Source organism: Silene latifolia, chromosome Y (genome assembly GCF_048544455.1).
Source record: "Silene latifolia isolate original U9 population chromosome Y, ASM4854445v1, whole genome shotgun sequence".
Classification (NCBI taxonomy): Eukaryota; Viridiplantae; Streptophyta; class Magnoliopsida; order Caryophyllales; family Caryophyllaceae; genus Silene; species Silene latifolia.
Window position 1 is genome coordinate 288,666,147 of NC_133538.1, and position 21,238 is coordinate 288,687,384.

General features: G+C 34.8%; 1 protein-coding gene and 1 long non-coding RNA gene across 3 annotated transcripts; one reads left to right on the forward strand and one right to left on the reverse strand.

Moving 5' to 3' along the window:
- Nucleotides 1-2,155: 2,155 nt before the first annotated feature.
- Nucleotides 2,156-4,254, reverse strand: LOC141627245 (uncharacterized). 2 transcript variants are annotated; one of them, XR_012536811.1, is made up of 2 exons: nucleotides 3,935-4,254; nucleotides 2,156-2,656 (listed from the first exon to the last, which is right to left on the reverse strand). It is a non-coding gene; the product is annotated as an uncharacterized LOC141627245 (long non-coding RNA). The 2 variants fall into 2 exon arrangements; XR_012536810.1 differs by having other exon boundaries at nucleotides 2,763-4,254.
- An 8,822-nt stretch (nucleotides 4,255-13,076) lies between these two features.
- On the forward strand, nucleotides 13,077-20,949 carry LOC141630878 (protein FAR1-RELATED SEQUENCE 5-like). Its single transcript, XM_074443624.1, has 5 exons — nucleotides 13,077-13,167; nucleotides 18,374-18,794; nucleotides 18,985-19,608; nucleotides 19,961-20,244; nucleotides 20,480-20,949. The coding sequence occupies exons 1-5, from the start codon at nucleotides 13,077-13,079 to the stop codon at nucleotides 20,947-20,949; spliced, it is 1,890 nt and encodes a 629-aa protein (XP_074299725.1).
- Nucleotides 20,950-21,238: the final 289 nt, after the last annotated feature.

The following is a 21,238-nucleotide window of genomic DNA, read 5'->3' on the forward strand; positions in this document are numbered from 1 at the left end:
TAGAAGGAGAAGTAGTTTCATCCTCCAAAGATTGTTGTTTACGCATTAAGCTAATTGGTCCTAAACTGACAAAACATTTTCTACCATCCTTAACCTCATTCTTTTGCAGTCCCTTCTTCAATTTATCCGCGAACAAACTCTCCTTAGCACCTTCAGCATCACGTCCATTTCACACTTTTGTGGCTGCTCCGCGTAGCCATGGTCCATAAGGATACACCACATTCTTATTATTAACATCTTTCAAGTAAGAGCATTCCACATCAACATGTCCAATTCTTCCACAAAAGTAGCAAAAATTCGGAAGGCGTTCATATTTGAAATCAACCCACTTTGAAGATTCATTCCCTACCCATATGTTTGTACCCCTAAGTAAGGGCTTATTAAGGTCAATTATCACTTTCACTCTCATAGTTGATTCCCAACCTAATGGATGTGAGTTATCAAGTTCCACAAATTGCCCAAATAAAGATCCAACTTCTCTTGCCAGACTAACCCCATGTTTGCTAAAAGGAACGTCATGAACTTGAACCCAGAACGGGGATGAGTCGAGGACGAGCTCAAAGGGTTGTTGAGAACCCTCGACCTCCTTTAACACCAGCAAATTACCATCAAATATCCAAGGACATCCATCTAGTACAAACTGGAAAGCAAATTGATTGTGTCCCATTGATTTGATAAAGAAACCATCTTTCAGTTGCCAAATAAGATTTAGGGGGTGTTTGGCCAAGCTTTCTAAGTGCTTTTCTAATTGTAAAAGTAGAAGTTGGGTCAAACACTATAATTTAGGGAGATAAAAACTACTTTTGAAAAGTCAGAAGTTAATAAAAAGCTATTGAAAGTAAGACCAAATTGACGCTTCGCCTACTTCTCCAAAAACTCTTGGGATTATAAAACTAAAAAACAAAAACAAAAAGAAGTAAGAGCCAAACACATCAATTTGTTAAAACTTTTTTACAAAAGTTAGGCCAAACAACCGCAACTTTTTCAAAAAGTAGTTTATGAAAAAACTCATTCTAGAAAGTAAAAGCTATTTCACATAAACTAGGCCAAACAGCACCTTAATGTACGCTTTAAACTTGTTAAATTAACAGCGGAATTAGATAGTAACTTACCTATTATAAGCAAAGCTACCTTGTGATCAGCCACTTGTTGCTCGTCATCTTCTATATTTTGTCCAATTGTGGTCTTCTCCTCCTCGCACAATTTGAGATTTTTCCACTTATCAGCATCCTCCATAATTGAGTTAAGATAGCTAATTATTGATTAAACAGAGAAAAAGAGAAGAAACGGGAGATTTTAATGGATGAATTATCAAATTTTCTGGGAATTTTATACTCTTTACTCAAAAGAGGGAAGAACCCTAACTTTACTAAGCCCTACACGTGAGAACACGGAGGGAACTCATGCGTTCTTGTTCTCTTAGCATCCACATTGTTCTTGTTGGTGTTTGTGTATCGCTAATAGCATGGGTATGGCATCATCATGTAGATGATTATATCTTTGGACAATCCACTTCATGATCAGGTGCCTTCTGTGTATTGTGAGCAAGGGAATTACAGGAATTTTAATGAATATTGGTTTCACATCAATTTTGCAGAGTTGCATTGAAGGTCTCAATTAGAGAAGCATAAGAATATAAGAATGATATTGAAATAATAGTGAATAAAAGTGTGAGCACAAACTCACCAGAAGAACTAAACTCACAAGATCCTGTTTCTAGATGGGATCTTGTGAGTTTTGTTTCTTATGGTGAGTTTGTGCCCATACTATTATTCTAGTGTTATTGTTTGTCTAATTTTCTCATCATGTTATCTTTTATTTTATTTTATTTTTTGTGTTACCACATGTTATTCAAGTTTGTTTGTTTTTTTTAGTCTATTATTCCAATGTTATTCTTCTTTTTTGTTCTTTTCTTTTTATTACCACGTGTTATTCTAATGTTATTTTTATGCTTTTTATATTTTATTTTATTTTGTGTGTCGTGCTAGGATCAGTCCCTGTTATTGTGTTGTTATTCCGATATTATTCTGGTGTTATTGCGATTAATATTAAGTCCGGACTTTTGATTTGGAGTCATCGTCATCACTAACATTCCAGCCATTAACATTTTAAGTGATCATCGTACATATATAATCGTAGTATTTAACCACTTAAGTAAAACAACATAGAAATAAAGATTAATATCTTAATGAAATCTAATTTACTTCATGACAATACACTTAATTAAGAGTAATTAGTTAGTTAATTAACGCCTCTGAATTCAGAACGTGAGTTAACCTGCTTCTCACTGAAATCCCACAGCTTTTTTGCCAATATCTCGTCTCTCGTAAACGCACTAGGCTCCAACTCATTATAATCCACAAAATATTTGCCTAAACACCTTTCATTTTTGGATTCAGAGCAACGAAGCATGCTGTTGCTGCACCCTGAGAACAGTAAATAAAAAAATCAGTATATTAGCATTGTATGCGATGCTAACTCATACATTGGCGAACAGCAAAATCGTTCAAAGACATCATGAATCTGGGAATCTGATTAATTTGCTTCAAAGACATCTACTGTGTGTTTCCTTTGAGGTCTGTACAATTTCGTCAGTTCTCGATTGTATGCCTTAGAGGTATTCTGTGAGAATACGTTGTTGGTAAGATCCTCCTTCCTGAGAGCAAACACAAAGAATAACTCAAGAAGCATCTTTGAAGTAGGTAAAACTGTAAGAGAATGACATACATGACACAGTTGTATGATCAGTGTTTATTTCTTACTGTTCGGATCAACACTCTTGTCTCGGTGGCCTGCTCTCCGATGCCACCAATTCAGGCCATCCACGAGCCCAGAGAGCCCAGAGCACCATATTCAGCCACGAATTACAGAATTAGTAGCTGCAGCGGCATCGACTAGAGTTCACTCGCCTAGTTGCGACCACCACTCAGACCTTGGTGAGCCCAGGCCGAGCACCACGCACCATTTGAGTTACAAATGATGAACCCGGAACCGAAACCCACATAATACTTACCAAATCGATTCTGATTACTCTTTCCGTCTCAAAAAATCATTTTTTTGTGATCAAAGTTGAACACACGATTTAACATTACATATACCGAACTTAAGCTATTAATCGACAAATTGAAATTAAATTTTACTGACGACAAACAATAGATCTCAAGAGAGTAACTTGGACCTTTAATTCTGAAGTTAGAATTAGCAACACATTGTTAATATGAAACAGGCCTAAGAGAGTTGGGCAACTAGTCATTGTCCCTTCTGAAGTTGGAATTAGTAACCAATTTAGGGGGTGTTTGGTTCACCCAATTTAGGTATGAGCCGGTATCAAACTATGAGGTATGGGTTTGGAATAAATCAAACCCATACCATGTGTTTGTTTGACAAAATTAAAGGTTTTATACCCATACCTCAAACCCATGAGGTATGAGTTTCTCATACCCAGGGAGGAGGGTGGGTATGAGATTGATACCCATGGTATCAAATTACAAATATTAAAAAGTGATAAAAACAATTGTAAAAAAATCATTTTATATATTTATTTGATTAAATTTTCTCTACATGATTTAATAGTATAAAAATTATTATTAAAAATATTTTTTGTTTAAAGAGTTTTTAGCTTTGATTGATTTCTAACCCCATACCCCCGAAATTGAACCAAACACAAGGTATGAGGTATCGGGTTCCAACCCGATACCACCTAGGTATGATTTCCGATTCCAAACTCATACCCACACGTGAACCAAACACCCCTTATTGAGGATAATAAATTAATAATCATCTTTATGGCCTAACCAACTTGAATTAAGTAATCATCTTGGCCAAAGACAAGTTTCAGATGAACCACTTGATCAAACCCAAAAACTAGTCAACTACCTACCACCGAGTCACCGATTCAACTGAACTATTAATAAATACATAAATAGCAACCTACCTATTGGACCAAGTTCTCCTCTCCTTGCATTTGAGCTTCGAAAATTTATTGAGAGCAAGAGCAGAAAAATGATGGTATTGATTGCGCAGCTATAATCTTAATTAATAAAAGAATCAAGATAGTTGTATTAGAAATCTTCAACATGGATTGCAGAATTTGTGGCCTAAAAAATGATGGTATTGATTTTGTGATTAATTCTTCGAAAGATAAGATCGAGCTAAGACGAACTATGGATTGCAGGATTTGTAGCCTAGAAAAAATAGACTAGAGGAAGAGGCAGAAGAGAGAGAGAGAGAGTTAGAAAGAGAGTACATTATCAGAATGAAGAAATCCGCATACACAAATTCATTCTCATTGAAGACGGACAATATCCGTCACAAGTTGAAGACAGATAGTACCCCTCTCACAATATATAAGTGCCATTATCCATGAGGTGCTCCATTTTCCCCACTTGCGCTTTATCGCGAGGAGAACACTATCCGTCTTGAACCATGACGGATAGTGTCGTCATGTTAAAGACGCTTTTGATCCGCATAATAGAGGGCTAGCACGAATTTTTAATATCTGGTTTTGTTTGATTTTTTATTCAATCTCAGTCATTTATTTTCTCGTATTCAATGGCTGAGATTTGTAAGCACAAACTCACCGTAAGAACCAAACTCACGAGATCCCGCATATATATATATATATATATATATATATATATATATATATATATATATATATATATATATATATATATGTAATTGGATCACATGAGTCACCCTATCTTCTTGAAGTCGTGAGTCCATTATAAATATCACACGTTATATTAAATAATATCACAAATTTACTGATGATCACACGTTATACTAAAGAATATCACAAATTTGGAAAAAAACTTTTTCAAAAAAAAAAAAAAATTGAAAAAAAAATCGTGATATTGTTTTGTAATACAATATCACACGTTATGCTAAACAATATCACACGTTATACTAAACAATATCACAGATTTCATGAAAAAATTGGACTCATTCTATTTTTCAGTTGAATTATTTTGAATGTTACGCCATATTCCGTACGACTTAGCAAACTCCAACCTGCAATCAAAAAACAAAACAATCTGGTAAAGATCAAGTAGCAGATACTTGTAGCTTACTTACCTTATTTGGCTAAATCATACGTTTTTATACTTACTCTGCCAGGTTCTTGATATCGATACAAAATCTTTTGGATCAAGTAGCAGATACTTGTAGCTTACTCTACAATGTTGAATTCGATTTAGAATCCACCAAGTTCCTAGTTCCTTTTCAAAATAATTCAACTGAAAAATAGAATGAGTCCAATTTATTCAAAAGATTCCAAAACACTACCAAACACCGTACTCATTCAGATATAATAAACTGAGATCAGAATTTTTGAAAAATAGAATGAGTCCAATTTTTGTTTTAGGAAGGCAATGACGGGTAGGAAACGGAATATGAACAGTCTTGTGTAAGTAAGGGATTCTTGCGTTCATGTTGCGCGGATAGGCTTATTGTTTGGTTTAAAAATTTACAAGTGATATTCTTGTGTGCAGCGTGTGATATATAAAGTGGACTCATGAGACTCAAAAATATAGGTGGACTCATAGGATCTTATATATATATATATATATATATATATATATATATATATATATATATATATATATATATATATATATATATATATATATAAGTCGGGATCCGGTGAGAACTACTAAATATTTGAGGATTGAGTAACGAATGAAATATCACGCGTTCTTCTAAACAATATCACTTTCTGATATTTAAAAAAAAACACACTGAGACTTGTTCAAAAATCATAACGCGCGACAAATTAATTTGACTCCACACTTTCTCTCTAAAACCTGAATCAAAAACAAAGGAAACGAGGGATTAGATTGGCGAATCACTCAAAATTACGAAGCAATAACGATCATTCTTCAATACAATTGCGTTTTGAAGCGTAATTGTGTACAATTTTTGCCTTAATGCTCTCAAATTTTTGAATTTAGGAATATTTTAGTGAAATAATTGTTAAAATCGAGTAATTATTCAATAAATGTAATATTATTGTTTTGAATCTGCGATATAATCAAAAACTAGGTATAATTATGGGAAATTGTTCAATTATTTTCGATTTTTGATTCGTTTTCCCTCCAATTAGGTATACAAATTATTGCTAAAATTTATTAATTTTCATATAATTGAACCAATTACTATCATCAATTGTAGTTATGGTTGTTAATTAGATGTTTTTTGTTCCAATCTCGAAAATTAGGGTTTAATATTGTTCAATTGTGAAATTTAGGGTTCAATATTATTTAATTGTGAAAGTTAAACAAAATTACTGAGTTTTGTTTAACGTTAACGAGAGTCTAGTTTTACAGGAGTGTAGTGCTCAACATATCTCACTTAATAGAGTTGTGTTTATATTTGTTTTAGTGTGTTATCACGTACGAAGTGTGGACCAAAAAAAATGAGAGTGAGATATGTGGTATCCCAATTGGTCTTTAGTTTGTCATACATCTATTCAATTCTTGCTATTGTTGATTGCGTTCTGTATGTAATGCTACATGAATTAGGGCAACTAAACTCTTTGGATTAACAACTTACCGGTTTTTGTAAATATTTCCAAAGTGTCAATTTTTTTGATTCACTAGAGATGGTGAATGCTCAATTTTGGAAGTGTAGGTTGGACTTGGACCCTTGATTGATGTGTAGTCATTTTGTGTTTTCTTTGTTGAATTGTCCGATATCTATTAGACATCATGTTCGTTCGGATAAGCTAGAAGGAAAACTGAGTAAATGGGGAGTAGATTATCCGACTGAACTGGTTTCAAATGTGTGTTCTTTTCAAGCTTCCTAGTCTCTACCATCTGTGAGTATTTTTAAAAGGCTTTTGTTGTCATCATTTATTAAGTTTGAGGACTAGTGGACCATTTTTAATCCATCCACTTACAAAAGAAAATCGTAGCAATTACGAACTCGAAGCTAGTAGGGAAGAATTATTATATCTTCTTGGATGAATTATTTTTGTGGTGGTTGTGATCTGTGTAAGATGGGATGAACTTTTGATGTTTTTCAATGAGTGTATAACTTGCAACATTAAGAGCTAGCCTTGTAAGGACCATCCTACCCAAATTTCTGCCCCCTTTGAGAGTGTTTTGTAGTGTCGACTTAATATCTTTGGCTATATGAGATTATTGGCAGTTGGAAATTCACATATCTATTTTCTTACTTGCAGACTTGTGCATATGGGCTTTTTGGTTTTCAATGCCATCTTGGTGAGAAGTTTGTCTGTAGTTTCGTGGTGTGGGAAGTCAGTGTTTGGGAAGAAAGAAAATAGCAGGGCTCTAATGCTAGTTTGCAGTCATGTTGGTTGATCTGGTTGGTTAATCTGTTTGCTGAGCGCATTTGTGTCGTCAAATTCATCTATGTGAAATCATTAAGAAATACATATAAAAATCCCCTATGTAGCATCTCAACTTGCTGGTGCGTTATTAATGTAACGGGCTATAGGGATTGAAAATGGATGGTATGACACTTTAGAGGGGTTTAGCATTCCTCTTTTTTCAGTTGAAACATTAAAAGACTAAAAGTGAAAGTAGATTGCATTTATACTCGAACTTGAGCAATAAAAATGACTCCCTTTCTTGATCTAGTTCCCCTGTTTCCCTGTCTCGTTTATTTTCCCTTTCTTATTTATAAATCAATGCTACTCCTTACTCGAACTTGTGGTATTTTTTTGCTTATCAATATCAGGAAACCTCAGGTAGATTTGTTACTTGTATTTTACTTTTGTGATACTAGGAAACAATATCACACGTTATTAAAAACAATATCACACCTTATACAAAATAATATCACTATTTCACAAGTGCTTTAAACGACTCTCCAATTTTGTGGTACTGTGAAACAATATCAGAACCTTTAAAATAAAATACCACAAGTCCTTAGAAACAATATCACATTTTTGTTATTAATGTGTTGAACTTGCTACTGACATTATGTTTTCGTTCTTTGTTTTCTTTTTTTTTTCAGTTTTCTTCACTTGCGGATGTTGTTTAAGAGCTTGTGTGCATGCTTAAAAAGTCTATATTACATCATCAACTTAGCAAGATCGTCTTTTTTTACTCATTTTATTCACATATACAAATTCTTTTATGCTTAGATGTAATTACAAATGGCAACAATTTTGTATTCTTTCTCCATTTTTGGTTAACAATATCATAAAACCTCAGAATTAATAATATAGTGTTACCAAGGTTTGTCTTTTGTATTTTCCAATATCACACATTATTGTAAACAATAACACACTTCATTTGAAACAATATCACCGTTCTTCTGAAACAATATCATCACATCACGCTTAATTGTAGACAATACCCCTTGTGTGATACTATTATACAATATCACATGTACTTGTGAAAAATATTACTCTGCATACAAAATAATATCACGGTTAAAAGTATTTTAAAATGAGTCTCCAATTTTGTGCTACTGTGAAACAATATCACAACCAGGTAAATAAAATACCACAAGTCATTAGAAACAATGTCACACTGTATATAAAACAATATCACATTATATACAAAACAATATTGAAGTAAAAAAAGATTTTTAAATCCCTATCCAATTTTTTTATATGAGAAACAATATCACAACCATTAAAGTAAAATATCACATGATATTTGAAACAATATCACACTTTACCAAGATATATATCGAGCAAAAGAAATTGTTTAGCCATAACTACTCTTGTAATCTTGAGATACAATTTTCACCTACACCAGAAATAATTGATGATTGAGTAACGAATTAAATAAGTTCTAGCATCATTAGTTCATTACATCCATGTACTTCCAATTACAATTTTTTGTCCAACATATCTAGTTGTCATTATAATTGCTTCCTCTACCTTAGGTTCTTCCTGGAACTTAGGTTCATGCTTATTAGCCTTTAGTTTGAAGGTCTCAATGACTATATCATAATTCATAATGCTCATAAAACTTGTCAAAACCAGCTATCAAAGCTTCAATTTCCCTGATCTCGTCTTTAGCTTGAATAAACTTAAAATATGCTTCCATGTACTTTTTCCAACCAACCTTGGACTCTAAAACCTTCACCTCAGAAGAAAGTAGAACATGAACCTTCTTCAATTTAGCAAGTATCATTTCCAACTTCTTTGTCTCACACTCACAGTGTGTAAGTTCACGGCATGCTTCTATATATCTGCTTCTATAGACAGCACTTCTACCTTGGCTTTGTACAGCTAGTCAGATGCTTACTGATGCTTACTGCAAGGTTATGGCAGTTCTAGGTCCTGAAATAAATCGAAAAAGTTTTCATGTCTGCTCATTGTCATCAAAATCCACTCCATAATCCGTGACCAAATGAAAGAGACACCTATAAGTGCAACGGTCTTAAAAGGACCCCAACTGATATATTTTTTCTTCAAACATCTAATGATCCGACCTACTATAATTACTTCATGCGTGTGAATCAATATGCTAAAAACTTCCCCACATCTAGATGAGTCATATGTGCCATAAAAGTACTCATTGGTGATTATGAGTGAGTGTCTGGAGACATCATAAATTTGTAACTTCTTTAAACAGTCGCCCTAAACAGTCTAAAAAACGAATTTGAAGGCTATAAATCACTCACCAAAAGACTTTCCAGGGTCACGTTTAAACCTAGAAATGGAATACACAACTTCATCTATGCTCGTCATTATAGTCCTTTACCTAACTTTTCAGACAAGACACTCACATAATTAAATCAACTCAATTTATCACTTAATATACAAATTGGACAGAAAAGCTAGCTCAATTAACGCTAATCGAAAGCATATCTAAGCATCGAACTTTCTTGTTCAAACGGAAAACCTACACGCAGAAATAAAACATCACTATAAACCAAACAACAAAAAAATACGACAAATATCCACAATTGCTCAATACAATCAATACGATTTACTCAATCTATGATTAACTACCAACATATTGAAGAACTAGACAAGTTTCTGTAGTTGATAAAAGAAGTAAACACACAAACCCTAAAAAATTACACAGTACAATCAAAACATGTAAATCACTTGAAAAAATTAGGGAAAAACAAATGCAGTAAACAATCATTTGGATCAATTGAGTTTATTGATGAGATTTCAAAATCAATTACGAAAAATTCTACAAATGTCCACTAATTTGACATGAAATCACTGAGGCGTCACAATAGTTTGCAATCAAAACCTTATTACGAGTAATGCACAAACCCTAAAAATCAAAATTGAACGGCGAAAAAAGATTGAAATGGAGAAAAAGAACCTGACATGTCAGTTTTGAGTATGAAGAGAAGATTAATCATAAATCAGAGTACTACAGCAGGCGCATACAAGGATGCTTATAAATTCGTTATCGAAGATTGATTATGTTGCGCAAATCATACATGAATTCAATTTTTAATAGATCACCTCAAAGAGATTAAAATAAAAATTAAATTAATCATAACCCTAACATAATTATAGCATAATAACATATAAATTTGTAAGAAACTAAGCATTCAAAACTCGATCGACTCGGAAAAGATGATTATTAAAGAGGAAAAAATAGATAAAATACCTGACATCGCGTTCGGAAGACGAAGACAAACTTCGAGGATGATAATCGCACTAGAGGAAAACGCAAACAATAAGAACGAAAATGATGTCGAGATGAAGTAGGCGGAAAAATTGGAGGAAAATCAGAGCATTTGGCTGAAGAGATAGGTTAGAGAGAGAAATAGACTAAGAGCTAATGATGAAATAAATTAAACCTGTGATAGATGGACTTATATATTAAAAACCAAAATGACGGATTTGCCCTTAATTACGAGCGCAATAGATGGCCATTAGATCTCTTAGATCTGACGGCTAGTATTAATCCTCAATCCTCAAATATATGAGTCATACTTACATGATCTCATTCCTATATATATATATATATATATATATATATATATATATATATATATATATATATATATATATATATATATATATATATATATATATATATATATATATATATATATATATATATATATATATATATATAGATTTAGGATCCGGTGCATATGATCACTCGGTGCAAAAAGTGAGAACGTTCTTCAATTATAACTTTATAAAAGTATACTCCGTGAAACACAATACTAAGGCAACAATTTATTCTTTTAACCAAATACACACCTGTCATTCCCAATTATCACTCACCCCCGACTCCCTGAGTCCATGACCACCCAACCACCACTCATCATCGGCGACCACCAAGTTACGCCGACAACACATGAAATCACCAACAACAACAACACTTCAACCCACGACCACCACCACCTCTAAGTCGACATCGGCATCAACAACCGAAGCCGCCATTTTTTATTCAGGCTATGTCGACGTCTTAATGGGAGAACTCGTTGGCGATTTCTGGTTGAGTTTGGGTTTTTTTGCGGTGGGTTGTGTCGCACACCATCACCAGTATTATTTGATGTTTGTAAATTGTAACCACTATTTAAATGTATGTTTCCATTGAATCATTGATATACAAAATTAGCTAGTAGGTACATTAAAAATGGTGTAAGATGCGCTGTACTCCGGCAAGGTGGCCCGTGCTCAGGCGATATGGCCGGGTTGGGTGACAATGATGAGGTGGGAGGTTGAACCATTTGTGTCATGATTCTAACACTAAGGTAATTTTGCGAGCTTTGTTTAATTTGGAAGTTTTTTCTCCGGCATCGGCCCTGGTTGCCGGCTATGCACCCGTGGCGTCTGGTAAAACTGATCGATGACAACTAATATACACTAATTTTTTATGTACCTAACGACTAATGTTGTGTATCTAGCCATTAATTTAATGTACATTATCATAGATACAATTTGATTACGCCGCCTGCCCACCATGACACCGACAAGACAACATTCTCGTACTGCACATAAAATATATGGAATACTAAACAATGTGGTTCTAAAGTCTAAACTATGGAATTACTGAATACATTTAAGAGATGTTATTACCAATTATGAACAGGCAGGCTTTCCAACTTCCTGTTTTGCTTTTCAGGACAGGCTTCCCATTGACATCAACAGACCCATCTCGAGTATATAATTCACTGTCCTTAATCTTAAATCATGAACAAAATATTTATATTAGTATGTAATCAAGAGCAATGCAGATTGCAGACAGTGCAAACCAGTATAAAATCTTAGTTTAGGTCATTGCAGCACTATAGTTTGTTGCAGCCTAACATTGTAAGTTGCAGCCAATATCTCCTCAAAATACGGCAAACCTTTATAAACCGGCTGTGTTTTGGTGTCGCGATTTTGATTTAATACCCTGATGCATCCCATTATCAAGACCAAGAAATCCATAATTGATCTCCACCAAATAAATGAATTCATACATGATCAAATTATAATTACAGTCCCCGGCACAATTATCTCACCTCCTCCCCTTCGTTGATTTCCAGGCTGTTTCAATGCATCTACACTCGTTTATTTTGTATCCACTCACAATTTTAATGTATCTAACATAGATACACAAAATTAATTTCTAGGTACATAAAATTTGGGTTGAGATACATTAATATAGCAATCAGACACATTAATTTCATGTAGTGTAAATTGATTTTGTAGCCCAAAGTGATGATGGTTGGAAGGAGAAAGCAAAGGTGGTGTCGAAGACGATATGTTCGTCCAGTGGTGCACGAGGTGATTGAAGGTGATTCGAACTCGGAGTCGGGACGTGAGAGAGTGAGAATGAACAAATATAGTTGTGCGGCGTCGCGGATGCTCGCCGGTGGTTCTGAGGCGTTCTTTGGTGATTATCGTCAATCAGCGGCGATAGGCGATGGGTGATGGTAGATGGGGATACAGACCGGGGGTGTGTTGAGTGGAGACTAGACGGGAAACCTAGTAAGGGAGGGGTGTGGTAGTTATCGTCGGCGACTTTCCGTCAGTCGTTTACCAAATTGATTAGGGTACATACGGTCAGGGATAGTCGCTGGAGTTGCGTCAAGCCGTCAACACCGGCAATTTTATCTGGTTGTTCATCGGTGTTCTTTGGTCATCGTCGCCGTGACGGTAGGTGATGATTAATGACGTATTGATGGGGGCGATTAAGGGTGGTTACGGATTATGGGGTTATGGTGAAAATGCGGTGGAGGCTGTCAGTATGGGTGTCAGTAGCGGCTGTTATGGTGGGTGTTAGTGGAGGCTACCGGAGTTGCTTTGTGATAGGTGAAGTAGCAGATGGTGATGGTGTTAGTATATGGCCGACTTACCGTTAACAATGGTGAACTAACGAAGGAAGTAGGGGGAAGGAGCTTATGGTTTCTTTGGTTTTAATTGAAAATTGGATTTAATTGAAACAATCTCAGCCGCAAAATTACTCTAATCTAAGGGGGGTGACGGTTGTTCTCACTTTTTTGCACCGAATGTTCGTTCTCACCGATCCCTCTCTCTCTCTCTCTCTCTCTCTCTCTATATATATATATATATATATATATATATATATATATATATATATATATATATATATATATATATAGAGCGATTCTTATAAGGCCCTTACATCCATTGAGTCCCTAAGTCCTTATATGGGCCTTTGGATGGAAGGGATGGAGGGATGAGATTACATCTCAATGGATGGCCATAAATCTCCCTCCCTAATCTCCCTTCCTAATCCATGTACAACTCCATCCTAATTTGTATAACTCCATCATCCTTCTAATTCTCCCTTCTCACTTCCTCATAATTCACCCTCTCACTTCTCTCTCATTCACTCATTCTCTCTCATTTCCGTCTCATTCTCACAAAACAAAAACAAACCAAATCAACAAAAAAACCCCCAAAAAATACCCACTCCCTCTTCCACACCTCCGGCTGACCACCACCCAACCCGGCCACCACTTCCTTCCTCTCCTCTTTATCACCCACCACAACAACCTCACGACCACACCCTGCGACCACCCAACAACCACCGCCACACCTCTCCTCCTTCTACCCCCGCCACCTTCCTCCACCCCCACCACATCAGCAACAACAACCAACAACAACAACAACCCGCCAACAACAACAACAACCAACAACAACAACAACCCGCTTCACAACCCGCTGCCATCCTCCTTCTCTTTTTTTTTTTTTTTTTAGATCTGGGGCGGAGGGTGACGGTTGTGCCCATTGTCGGATCTGGACGCGTCACCACCGAAAACCACCTCAAATTCCGCCGGCAGCCTCCTCTTCTTATTTCTTTTTTTTTGGTTGTTTGTTTTCGTGTGGTGGTGTTCGTGGGTTTGTTATCGTGTGCGGTGGTTGTTTGTTATCGTGTGGTGTTTGTTTCGGTTGATGGCAGTCGAGTCGTTTTCGTGTGTTTGGTGTTTGTGCATTTAAATTGGTGGTTGTTTCCTGTGTTTCCTGTGTTTGTTCATTTCATTCATTTTTTTTTGGTGTTTTTTCTTTGTTTTTTTTTGTTTTTGTACTGCGATTTTGTTTTTTTGTTCTTTGTTTTTTGTTTTATTTTTGTTTTTGTTCTTTGTTTTTTGTTTTGTTTTTGTTTTTTGTTTTTGTTTTTATTTTTTATTTTTTTATTTGGTTGTTATTGTTATTTCATTTTTTGGACTAAAGTTATACATCTTGTCTATTAAAGTTATACACTGCGTGCATTAGAGTTATACACACGCTATTTAAATTTGGTTTTTTTTTATTGTTATTTGGTTTATTTCAGATTTCGGGTTGGGTTGGGTTGTTGGTTTTTTGGTTTTATTATTGTTATTTGGTTTTTTGTTTTTGTTATTATGAGTTTTTTGGTTTTTGTTATTATTTAATTTTTTTTCTGATTTAATATTTGTTGATTAATTACGGTTTTTCATATTTATTTGGTTTTTATAAAAGTTATACTATTTACGACTAAAGTTATACACTTAAAACATTAAAGTTATACACTGGGTGCATTAAAGTTATACATCTTGTCTATTAAAGTTATACACTGCGTGCATTAAAGTTATACAATTTTGGACTAAAGTTATACAATTTTGGACTGAAGTTGTACTCTTATGGAATAAAGTTATACAATTTTGGAATAAAATTACACAAATTTGGACTGAAGTTATACAAATAAGGACTAAAGTTATACAAATAAGGACTAAAGTTATACAATTTTGGACTAAAGTTATACAAATTTGGACTACAATTATACAAAAAATGATTGAAGTTATACAAATAAGGACAAAAGTTATTCAAATAAGGACTAAAGTTATACAAAAATGGACTAAAGTTATACAAAAAAGGACTGAAATTATACAAAAATAGACCAAAGTTATACAAAAAAGGACTAAAGTTATACAAAAATTGGACTAAAGTCATACAACAATGGACTAAAGTTATACAAAAATTAACCAAAGTTATACAAAAATGAACCAAAGTTATACAAAAATGGACTAAAGTTATACAAAAAATTGAACTAAAGTTATACAAAAATGAACAAAAGTTATACAAAAATGAACCAAAGTTATACAAAAATAGACCAGAGTTATACAAAAATGCACCAAAGTTATACAAAAAATGGACTAAAGTTATACAAAAAATTGGACTAAAGTTATACAAAAATTGGACTAAACTTATACAAAAATGAACCAAAGTTATACAAAAATGAACCAAAGTTATACAAAAATTGACTAAAGTTATACAAAAAATTGGACTAAAGTTATACAAAAATGAACCAAAGTTATACAAAAATGAACCAAAGTTATACAAAAATAGACCAGAGTTATACAAAAATGCACCAAAGTTATACAAAAAATGGACTAAAGTTATACAAAAAATTGGACTAAAGTTATACAAAAATGAACCAAAGTTATACAAAAATGAACAAAAGTTATACAAAAATGGACTAAAGTTAGTCCATATTTGTATAACTTTAATCCATATTTGTATAACTTTAGTCTTTTTTTGTATAACTTTGGTCTATTTTTGTATAACTTTGGTTCATGTTTGTATAACTTTAGTCCATTTTTGTATAACTTTGGTTCATTTTTGTATAACTTTGGTCCATTTTTGTATAACTTTAGTCCTTATTTGTATAACTTTAGTCCTTATTTGTATAACTTTAGCCCATATTTGTATAACTTTAATCCATATTTGTATAACTTTGGTTCATTTTTGTATAACTTTGGTTCATTTTTGTATAACTTTAGTCCATTTTTGTATAACTTTAGTCCATTCTTTGTATAACTTTAGTCAATTTTTGTATAACTTCATACTTTTTTTGTATAACTTTAGTCCATTTTTGTATAACTTTAGTCAATTATAAGATTAAAATCAACAAATTATAAGAATTTTTATATGGCTAAGATTAAAACAACAAATTTTATGAAAAATATTTTAGTAGATCTTAGATGAAAAAAAAGTATCTCATAAAAAAAAACGAGATTTAAAACCCGAAATCTTAAAAAAAAAAGTATAACAAGAAGAGATTTGAGAAAATGAATAAAAAACGAGAAGTAACAAAATAAAAGAAAATAAAAGACAACAACAAAAAATGAATAGAAAAAACAACTCAAAACATGAAAATAAACACCAAACGAAAAAAAAAAAAATAATATATAAAAAAAAAAAACCGAGGCGAAAAAAAAAAAAAGGTGGCGGCGGTGCGGTGGTGTGGTGGCGGCGGTGGTGGGTGGTGAGTTGGTGTCGGGTGGGATAGTGGTGGGTGGTGGTGAATGAGGAAGAGAAGAATGAATGATTTATTTGGGTTTTTTGATTTAATTGGATTTTTTGGGTTTTTTGATTTAATTGGATTTTTTGGGTTTTATTTATTTATTTGGTTTTTGGGTTTTTTATTTATTTGGATTTTTTGGGGTTTTCTTTTTTGGGGTTTTAGAGAGAAGATGAGTTGTGTGATATGTGAGAAAAGTGGATGAGAGGAAAAGAAGTTATAGTGAATTAGTGATTAATTAGAAAGATTAGTGAAGGAGGAGAGAATAAGTGATATTAGTCCATAAACACACTTTTGGAGGTTGATCTTGGCCATTCATCTCCCTCCATCCAATGGCTCACAATAAGACTAGAGCTGATCATATGGCCCAGGCCCGCTAGCCCGACCCGGCCCAGCCCGATTTTTCTCCGGGCTTGGGCCTCGATTTTAGGCCCGAAAAGCCCATGGCCCGAAGCCCATGGCCCGATTCAATATAATAGGGCCGGGTTGATCCTTCCTCTATATATATATATATATATATATACTATATATAGAGAGAGAGAGAGAGAGAGAGAGAGAGAAAGAGAAATTGCATCCGGTGAGTCTAGGTATCTTAGGTGAGTCCGTCCCGCGATTCTCCACCATTAGATTTTTGATTGAATGAGCGGCTGAGATTAAATCTAGAGCCGAGTATATAACCTGCGTTATTAAGGAATTATATGGATAATCGCGCCTTCACTTTCTCTCTCTTCGTTCACTTTGTTCCTCTCTCTACGAAATTCTCTGTTTCCTTTCCTCGCTCTCACGTAAACAAAAATCCAGCAAATTCACGAATCAATTCCTATTCAACAATTCTTATTCAATAATTCAATCAACTTTTTGTCATATCGTTCAATTCAATCAACCTAATTTTGATTGACCGCGGTTTTCGAATTCTATCCGTTCATCCAATTGCTTTTTCCTTGTTTTTTCGCTTTTTGTTGCTAGTATGGATTCCGATTCTACAGAGCACATCATGCGCGCAAGTAATTTCATAAATCCTTTGCTTTTAAAGGTTTTTCGTTCTTCAATTTCATGTTTTCAGTGTTGTTAAATTGATGGCGCTTTGCAATTTCTTACGATGCTTTAAATTTTCTGCTATTAAGTTCCAGTTATCATTAAGAATCCGACATAGTGTGCAATTCTGTTATTTTATGTCGCGCTTACGATTTTACGCTCATTCGCACCAGATTTAGGTTTTGTTTTGTTCATATGCAATGTTTTGATTGAATTGATGTAGGTATACAAATTAATTGCATTTACTATTTCAATTTCTCATGCGAGCTTCTGTATTGTAACACATTAATTCGTCGACATCAGTTGAATCTTAGGTGAATCAATTTAGAAGGATTTAGATTATATGTGTTCAAAGTGTGTGTCAAAAAAATTTAGTTCTGACATAGTCATATTTAAACCTGGATTAGCTTTATTAAAAATTGGAGTAACTCTGCCGATTAAATCATCGTTCTTAAAAAATTTGACACCTGTTATGTAATATCATTACTATAACATTACAACTTGTAGTCAACACTGAACTTGATATAATTGTAAAAACGTGTTACTATATAATTGTGTAAGTAACAGTAACAACGTTATTGTAACATGACATTCTTTTGTAGTCCCGCTCGTCTATTCATATACATAATACTTCTCTTTTCCCTTTCATATTACAGAGTCCAGTATTGGCAATCCAGTCCTTTCTACGCCAATAGCACAACAACAGCCCAATGTTCAACCAAACAATCAGCTTGTTTTGTCTCATACACCTAATGGAAGCGAGAGGTGGATTCGTGTAGTTGAGAACAAGTTCAGACCTACAATTGGTACAATTTTCAGCTCAGTTGAGGTAGGAATTGAATTCTACGGGGTTTACGCACGCGCATGTGGTTTTACTCCCAGGAAGTACACTGTCCAAAAACTTCGAGGTGGCATGGTACACCAAAAATTTATAGTCTGCAATCGTCAAGGGTTTAGGGGAAATAAACAAAAACTGCGTCCCATTCCTGTCGATGAGCATAATAATGGTGACAGCTCTTCCACAGTTGAAACAGTTAAAGGCGTGTTAAAATCACAAGAATTGGCTGTAGAGCTTATGTTAGATTTGCTCTTCTTAATGGCCTTAGGGACCTGCTATGATTGACGACTTTTCTGAGTTCCATAACCATCATTTCACCTCTGTTTCTAATCGAGATCTCGAAAAGATTTCGAGATGCCTTGACATATTTCACAAATAGCTTATATTGGACAATTCTAAGTTGAACATCGGGGCTGCGAAGACTTTCAGACAGGTTAAGGAGCTTGTACATGGGTACAAAAATATAGGTGCTACATTGGTGGACTTTAAAAACTTTCAAAGAGCTATCAAGTGTTACATAGGGGAAAGAGACGTTGACCTTTTCCATGATAGTCTTGAAAAGCTCAAAGCCACCCAACCCCAGTTTTACTTTGCCTATGATGTTGACGCATCTAACTGTCTCACGAAGGTTATTTGGGCTGATTCCACATCAATTAGAAATTACTCATTCTTCGGGGATGCTGTCAGCTTTGACCCCACCTATGGCACAAACAAGTACGATATGGTTTTTACACCATTCACAAGTGTCAATCACCACAGAAAGTCGGTTTTTTTCGCTGCTTGTTTACTGTCACACGAAGATGAACTGTCATTCAAATGGGCCTTTCAGCATTTCTTGACTGCTATGGGTCAAAAGGAGCCCCAATTCCTTATCACGGATCAATGCCCTGGTATTAAAAAGGCCTTCCCCTCTGTCTTCAAGCAAGCTCGGCATCATTATTGCATGTGGCATATAACGCAAAAGATCACAGACAAAGTGGGTTCAGCACTTTGCAAAGACACCGACTTCCTTCATCGGTTCAACGCTGTCGTTTGGGACTCTGATTTGGAACCGTTTGAGTTTGAAAAAAAGTGGTAGCAACTTATTTCAGATTTTCAACTGGAAGATAACGAGTGGTTATCTACAATGTTCACTGACCGAAAACATTGGAATCCTGCCTACCATCGTGACCTTCCCATGGGGTGCATATTAAGAACAACACAGCGATCCGAGAGTGCAAATTCTTTTTTCAAGTGGTATGAGAATCACTTTGGTACACTGGTCGAATTTTGGATGAGGTAAACAACCATCTCTGTTTTCTTTGGTCACAATATCTCTGTACATAGATTAACTTACAGTAACACCATTACTGTATCATTGTTACATAATTCATATGTTGTTGTGCCATTGTCACATTATTACTAGGTTCCAAACTGCTATGGACCAGCAGCGCTACACACAAAGGTGTGATGATTATGACAGCGACCACTCATTACCTAACCTAGACACAAACCTACATTTAGAAAAACATGGTGCTATTGTATACACACATGATGTGTTTAAGATGTTCCAAGAGGAAGTAAAGGCTGCTATATCATGTGGTGTCGCTGACTTTGACAAGGAAGATAATCTGCGGATAATTTTTGTGGATGCTGAAGCAAACAGAACTTTCAAGGTGACATTCAACCTTTCAACCACAGATGCAGAATGTGCTTGCAAACTCTTCGAAAACTAGGGTTACTTTGTAGACATATTGTGTGGGTATACAAGGGCAAAGGAATTCGGCAGATACCAAGAAAGTACATTTTAGATTGATGGGCCAAGAACTCTTACGCAACTAACAGGTTAGATTCGAAAACTTTATTACGGACTCTGGCTTACTGTTTCACTTTGTGCCCTCACTCCAATAATTTGTTACAGTAATATTGTTACCATATAAAACAGTAACTTGCTATTCCATTATCAGGCTTGATCCCAATGGGAATGTCATGGAGGATTCAAATATGGCTCACTCCGATAACAGCCTTATGTGCAAGCTATGGGCAAAGTTCAGTGCAACAGTTGGAGTTCTCAAAACTTTACCTCCGGTTCACATGGACGAATTAGTATCCCTTCTAGTTGAGTTCCACGAGAAGTTATCTGTTACACCACTTACAAAAGATCAAGAAATGGAGATGCTCTTGGGCTGCAGCTCGTCGTCTAAAGTCATTATTCGGCCTCCGGTTAAAGCACACAACAAGGGAAGCGGAAAAAGATTAACGTCAGCAAAAATACAAGCCATTCAAAAGGCATCAAAGCTAAAGATACTATGTGCATACTGCAAGGAAAAAGTTGACCACGACAAGAGAACATGCCCTCTTCGGATAGCTGAAGAAGCATCTGCAAAAGCATCTAAAAAAAAGAAAGTAGTCTGATACTGTCATGCTGTTAAAATTACATGTCACACCAAGAAGTAGTAGCATACTGTGTTGCTTTGACACTAATATACCACAGCAAAAAGTAATCAATTTATGATGATGAAACAATGATTTTTCATTCAAGAATTGACATGGAAACTTAATATTTCAATTAGAGTTCGATGGTTTTATCCATCTAGTCACAGTGTTACTATATGTTTGATTATGAACGACCTTTGACTAAGGAAAAGAGTTTAGAGTTGGATTAGGCGGCTCCACGAAGCGGTGACGCCTAATCCAACCCTAA

Bases quoted from the DNA above. Each gene is read 5' to 3' on its own strand.
- LOC141630878 (XM_074443624.1), top strand. From the start codon at position 13,077: ATGGGGGCGATTAAGGGTGGTTACGGATTATGGGGTTATGGTGAAAAT. The intron at 13,168-18,373 runs GTGGGTGTTAGT...TTCATATTACAG, and splicing joins TGTCAGTAGCGGCTGTTATG to AGTCCAGTATTGGCAATCCA. The intron at 19,609-19,960 runs GTTTGAGTTTGA...CATTATTACTAG, and splicing joins TGGGACTCTGATTTGGAACC to GTTCCAAACTGCTATGGACC.